This window comes from Populus euphratica, unplaced genomic scaffold (assembly GCF_000495115.2).
Source record: "Populus euphratica unplaced genomic scaffold, PopEup_1.0 scaffold969.1, whole genome shotgun sequence".
Taxonomy (NCBI): domain Eukaryota; kingdom Viridiplantae; phylum Streptophyta; class Magnoliopsida; order Malpighiales; family Salicaceae; genus Populus; species Populus euphratica.
In genome coordinates this window covers 17,484-23,989 of record NW_011500824.1, presented here as the reverse complement: position 1 = coordinate 23,989, position 6,506 = coordinate 17,484, and the positions used below count along the sequence as shown (strand labels likewise).

The following is a 6,506-nucleotide window of genomic DNA, read 5'->3' as shown; positions in this document are numbered from 1 at the left end:
TTTTAAAAATTAATTGGAGTCGTTGAGGCATGTAATCCAGGCATGTAATCCATGTGAGAAACTCGCGAATATTAATTTGATTTATATAAAAATATATGGAAGTTTAATCTATACTTTTCTTTTTAATTTTTTTCTTATCAAACTTTAACATCAATCTTGAATTTTAACTCTTTTTTAATTATAATCCTTTGTTTTAATGTTTTTTAATTTATCCTCTAATTTATCATTACATTTGCAATTTCACTACTAATTTCAGCCAATTAAATCCTGAAAATTCGGTATCTCTTTGAAAAAGGTTATTGGCTGTGAATTTCTTTAATTTATCTCTTAATTGATCCAAAAATTCTGATTTTCTTGCAACTTTACCATTAATTTGAATCAATTGACTTTATAAAAATTTAGTTTTATCCTCTAAAATTTCAATCTTCTCAATTAAGCCCAAATTAGGCCCCCAAAATTAATTTGATTCATTTAAATATAATTAAATCAAATTAGTTTATTAAAAATATAATTATATTTCTGTACTAAATTTTTATGCATATTCATTTAAAAATTATTTAATTTGATCTTAAATCTGTATTATCTCTCTAGTTTTAGGTAAACAATATATGATTAAGCTCATAATTCCATTCAAAACTCCAGCTTGATTATATACAGGGAAGGAAAAAAGGATAGATTTTGGGGAATAACTAAAAAATAAGTCATGATAGTTGTCTTCCTCTTTATAATGCTTACGACAAAAGGTCTCACAAAAGATTTTAGATAGTAAGTTTATAAAAAAGAAAAAGAAAAAGAAATGAGGTAGTGGACTTACCAAATCAAGAAATTATCAATTATTTAGAAGTCAGGGCCTAAAGGCGTATATTTAAAAGGAAAAAAAATAGCTAGAAAGTGTATTATCTGAGTGATGATACAAAAACGTACTTGGAAAGAAAAAATATAGGGTTAAGAAAGTATACTACCTTAAACCAAGTTAGAAAAATATGTCAAAAGATTCTTTATAAAATTCCAGCTTGATCTGACAGTCATACTAAGAGTTATTATTGATATTATAAAACTACATAATAGATAATTTGCTTATTGTTTCATTAATTAATTTATCATGATTTTTCAAAATAATTCAATGAAGACTCCTATTTATAATCATAACAATATTTCTTTCCTAGAATTTTCACTATTTTTAGTTGAAATAGCATGAATTTACACGTGGTTTATATTGGTGAGTCATTGTTACTTATATGTAAAACCATACATTACTTTATTTAAAATTTCACTCCATTATTATTATTATCATTATTATTTTCTAACCTTTTCATCTCAATTTATAAAAATTTCTCCTTTTAAAATATTATTTTACTTGATTAGAAGTTTACTAAATCACTAGTTGCCACTTCACGTACTGATTTTATTATTTTATTTCATCTAAGATTTAAGTTGATTTACTAAGGTTTTTTTTATCCCACATTATGACTATTCTCCCTTTTAATCTACCACTTTATTTTTTGTTTTTGAAGATTATTGTAATTACCACTGATTTGTAATTTTTTTGGGTTGAGGGTTTACAAGGCGGGTTAGATTATTTACTTTTAATATAAAAAATATATAGGTATTGCTAACATATTCTCTGGTGATGTTATCCAATTAACTTCATGGGTCCAAGGACAACCGAACAACCATTACAAATATAATTTGGTTAAAAATATTTTAAGATGACATTTTAAAAAAAAAAATTAATACAAAAATATATTAAATTAATACAACTAAACTCGGGTTAACCTATTAAATCCGCAACCTAGATCATGTAATCGAGATAACTCCATAAAAAAATCAAAAAATTATAAAATTTAATTTTCAATCAATCCATTGTTTAATGATGAAATAAAAAATTAATTAAAAAAAATTGAAACACTAACCACTCGAGTCAAGCCGGGTTAACATGCCAAAACTTGCAATCCAAGTCATCTAATTAGAATAACTTTATAAAAACCAAATTGAAATAAATTTTGAAACTTAATTATCAATCAATTCTATATTAATTGATTTTTTTAATTGAATAAAATTTAAAATTTAAAATTATATCAATTTTTATTGTATTTAGTTTTTGAATTGAACAAACCATGTTAATTGGGATACATACTGCATTCATTTGTAACAAAAGTGTGTTTTTTTTTTATTATTAATATGAGTATTTAAATCAATTTATAAATATTTTAATTAATCTTATGAGTTCTAAAAATAATAATTATATAATTTTTATTAATAATATTTATAAAACTTGAACTATTTTTTTAAAAAATCTAAAATCTAAATAATTAAACGATATCTCCATGTATACTTAACGAGAGGTGTCCTATTCCAGAGTTATTGCCAAAGTGAGCCGAACTACCAAACCGTGAGCTGATATAAAGAAACGTCATAATCGACAACAATATCTTGATATAATTACGAATTTGGCCCAAACCGTGAGCTGAATTACCCCACTCCCCAGCCACATGAGTCATTAATATCCAGTACGATCAGGCCCTCCTTCAAATCCCCAAACCCCCCCCCCCCCCCAAAAAAAAAAAAAAAAATCTTCTTTAAGGGAAGGGGTGCTTCACCTGGGACTTGTGTTTTTTCTTTTCCGACAAGATAAAGCTGCTTACAGCAGCAAAAGAGAGATATATACTACTTTAGAAACTAAAGAAGAAATAGACGAAAACCGTTGAAGATCAATTGCTTTACGGGGGAAATGGTAGCTGCTTTGTCATCCTGGCCTTGGGACAACTTGGGCATTTATAAGGTATAGGCACTTTCACATTGTCCTTGATTAACCATTTCTTTTGCTCAAATGGATGATTTTATTAGGTATTACAAATGGATGATGTTTTTTAGTTTGTTGATATGCTTCTTTTCTCTCCCATGTGTCTTTTGTATGAAGTATCTGCTATATGGACCTCTTCTTGCCAAAGTGCTGTATACGAGGATTCTAGAGGGCTCCTTCAAGGATGATTGGTGCCTCCACATATTGATTATATGTGTTGCGAGATCATCTCTTCATCAATTGTGGAGTAGTTACGTTAACATGCTTTTCCTGACATGTAATCGCCGGATTAATCAACACGGCTATGATTTCAAGCAGATAGACAAAGAGTGGGATTGGTATATAATTAAGCTTCTCTTCTTATCTGCGTTTCACCCAGGAGGGTTCTTTTTATATTCATCTTTAGATTTGGCATATTCATAATGATAGCTGCTTCTCTTTTTGTTGGTTATTTTTGCAGGGATAACTTCATACTTCTTCAAGCTCTCATTGCATCCATGGCATGTTACATCGACCAACCATTTATTGAAAATGTTCCTCTATGGAACGCAGAAGGTTTTATTATCATTTTGTCACTCCATGTGGGAGTTTCAGAGCCCCTATACTATTGGGTGCATAGATGCTTTCATAAAAGCTATCTCTTTAATCAGTACCATTCAATCCACCACTCTGCTCCAGTACTACACCCTTTTACAGGTAAAAGCAAAGCAAATATTTACATATGCATGTGGACAGAATTTCTCCTCCTCCAACTTCTTCTTTTTTTACTTGATAATTAAGATATTTAATCTTTTGTAATGCAGGTGCAACTGCAACTTTTTTGGAGCATCTTGCTCTAACTACAGTCGTTGGACTTCCAATAATTGGGTCTTGTATGCTGGGAAATGGATCAAGAATCATGATTTATGGGTATCTCTTGGTGTTCGATTTTCTTAGATGCTTGGGGCATTGCAATGTGGAAGTTGTTCCTCATCAATTGTTTGACACTCTTCCCTCTCTTAGATATCTTCTCTACACTCCAACGTAAGTACTAATATTTTCTATTCATTTAAATAGTAGTACTAATATTTGCCCTCACACTTTCGCGGAGATGCCATAACATATGGTTTTTTGTTTTTTATTCTCTCTCTCTCTCTCTCTAGTATGTTATATTAAATACCATAATATCGTGTCTACCTAGGCTTCGATCTATTACTTAGTGCTTGCATTTTTCAAACAAATTAAGTGACTTAGTAGAATTTGTTTTTGACTTTAATTGTGCTTGACTATGATTTCTCTTAAATTATCAATTAATGCATATAGTTTTCTAGTGAAAATAATAAGGGTATTTATGGATATAGTTGGGTAGTGTTTGAGTTTATAATTATATTAAATTTAATTTTTGACGTTTTATAAATTATAAATCCAACGCATTTAATTTTTTATTTGTACTTGAATGGGTTGGATATATAGGATTGAGTTAAAAATTTTGTAAATATTATAAATATTCATGGTTGATTTTACATTATTAATTTTTCCTGAATTTATATTTAAAGATAGACTTACATGCATTGTAGATATCATAACATCTCCAAAATCTAATTTTCATACTTTATATTATCATTAAATCCAAGTTGTCTCCCTCATTCCATCTATAAAATAGACAAATTATTTTTTTATTACATTAAAAAATTCTAATAGAGCCTACTAACAATAATCAAGAAGTTGAAATATTTATAAATAAAATAAAAATAAATGCTTAATCCACAAACTATTAAATATAAAAACAAAAAAAAAATATAAGGCATTCATATTATTTAGGTTGGATTGATAGGTTTTAAAAATTCCAACTCGCCAACTATCTATAATATCTATTTTTTGAAGTTTTTAATTTATTATTATTTATAATATCTATATCATTCAATTTTAATTAGGTAAATTCAAGTTTAATAATGTTAATACTATAGATGAACTAGTTTTCTTTAACACCTAATGACAAATCAAAATATAAAGTAAAATACTAAACCACATGTCATATTTTATTTTTTGCATTTATTAACACAATTAAGTAAAATACTAAACCACATGTAATATTTTATTTTTTGCATTTATTAACACAAATACTTGTCATATGCTTTTTAATTAATAATTAATATTTTTTAAAAAAAGATAAATTTAAAAAACTTACAAATTTATTTTTCTTACTAGAAAAATTTATCCAACATAAAGCGATGTTCACGTAAATAATATTTAGCCACGTCATATCCCGTTTCTAAAAAAAATAAAAATAAATAAGAACACATTGTCCCGTCTCTTTGCATACCTTCATGTCATTCCAGTGTGCCAATCAGTGGCATGGCGAAGGAGTACAGTAGGGTGAGAAAAGAAGTGCAATGTCCCATTACACCATCCAACCCAAATATCTTCATTTTTTAGACAAAATCCCGAAATATAGGTGTTATTATTGGAACAATTTTTTTTTTTCTGAAACTATTCTTATATTGATGAGTGATAACTTGTTTGGTGGTGATACAGATACCACAGCCTCCACCACACAGACAGGGGCACCAACTTCTGCCTGTTTATGCCATTCTTTGATGCAATATGGAAGACACTTAATAGTAACTCGTGGGAACTACACAAGAAAACAAGCACGAATGCAGGTAACCCCGAAACAATAGTAATGCCATGACTGGGTATCAAATTGTGCCTATAAATATACACTGCTTCAGTAACTGTTGCCATGAGCAATGGTAACCACACGGCTCCATAAATTTGATGGACTCCTCTCGCCAAAAAATACACCTCAAAGTGTTGTAGACGGTGGGGCACAGGCGCAGGCGCGGTGACAACGATTCTGTGGAAGGCACTTGGTTATGGAAATTGTAGCGGTGACAACGATTCTATGGAAGGCACTTGGTTATGGAAATTGTAGGATTTAAAGACTTTTATTAATCAGAGTCTGTGAAACTGAACAGTATCCCATTTAAGTTATTTTAGGAAAAACTGATTTGCCTCCTTTTGCCAATCTGATCACATATAATTTCGGGATTGTTTTAATATACACAGCAAATCATCTTCTTTTTCTCTCTTAATTCTTACATTTGTTTTTCCTTATTGTTTTTCTGAGTTGAAGAAGCATAAACAAATCTAGAACTAATGATTTGAGGTCATGCAGGAAAATACAGGAGGAAAATACCTGATTTCGTTTTCTTAGCTCATGTGGTGGATATAACATCTTCAATACATGCCCCATTTGTTATACGATCTTTTGCTTCAATGCCTTATACGACAAGGCTTTTTATGCTGGCTTGCTGGCCTCCGGCATTTATTGTTATGCTTATGATGTGGGCATGGTCTAAGACCTTCTTGATCTCTTTCTATAATCTCAGAGGCAGGTTGCATGAAACATGGAGTGTTCCAAGATTCGGCTTTCAGGTTAATTTTCTTCAATTTTTTGGCCTTGCGTTTTCTTGCTATAACACATATTGTTGAAGCTTGCTAGGAAATTTATTATGCATTAACTAATAGTTTTGTTTTTGCAGTATTTCTTGCCATTTGCTAAAGAGGGTATCAATAAGCACATAGAAGAGGCCATTCTTAGGGCTAACAGGCTCGGGGTCAAGGTCATTAGCCTCGCTGCGTTGAACAAGGTTGGTACTGTACTTGTGCTATAAATTTTGTCCTTGCCACATTGCACTTGTTTTGATCAAAATAAAAGAAC

At 29.8% G+C, this 6,506-nt stretch overlaps 1 protein-coding gene and 1 long non-coding RNA gene across 2 annotated transcripts in view; one reads left to right on the top strand and one right to left on the bottom strand.

Moving 5' to 3' along the window:
• The first annotated feature begins 2,604 nt into the window (after positions 1 to 2,604).
• The window catches only part of LOC105116489 (protein ECERIFERUM 3-like), a 7,925-nt gene continuing 4,023 nt past the window's right edge, over positions 2,605 to 6,506 (top strand). Inside the window, exons 1-7 of the mRNA XM_011013878.1 lie at positions 2,605 to 2,782; positions 2,921 to 3,141; positions 3,264 to 3,499; positions 3,607 to 3,826; positions 5,318 to 5,445; positions 5,961 to 6,220; positions 6,328 to 6,435. Coding sequence (XP_011012180.1) covers positions 2,732 to 2,782; positions 2,921 to 3,141; positions 3,264 to 3,499; positions 3,607 to 3,826; positions 5,318 to 5,445; positions 5,961 to 6,220; positions 6,328 to 6,435 — 1,224 coding nt within the window. The 5' untranslated portion in view covers positions 2,605 to 2,731. The remainder of the gene's footprint in view (positions 2,783 to 2,920; positions 3,142 to 3,263; positions 3,500 to 3,606; positions 3,827 to 5,317; positions 5,446 to 5,960; positions 6,221 to 6,327; positions 6,436 to 6,506) is intronic.
• On the bottom strand, positions 3,927 to 4,225 carry LOC105116488 (uncharacterized). Its single transcript, XR_840540.1, has 2 exons — positions 4,043 to 4,225; positions 3,927 to 4,001 (listed from the first exon to the last, which is right to left on the bottom strand). It is a non-coding gene; the product is annotated as an uncharacterized LOC105116488 (long non-coding RNA).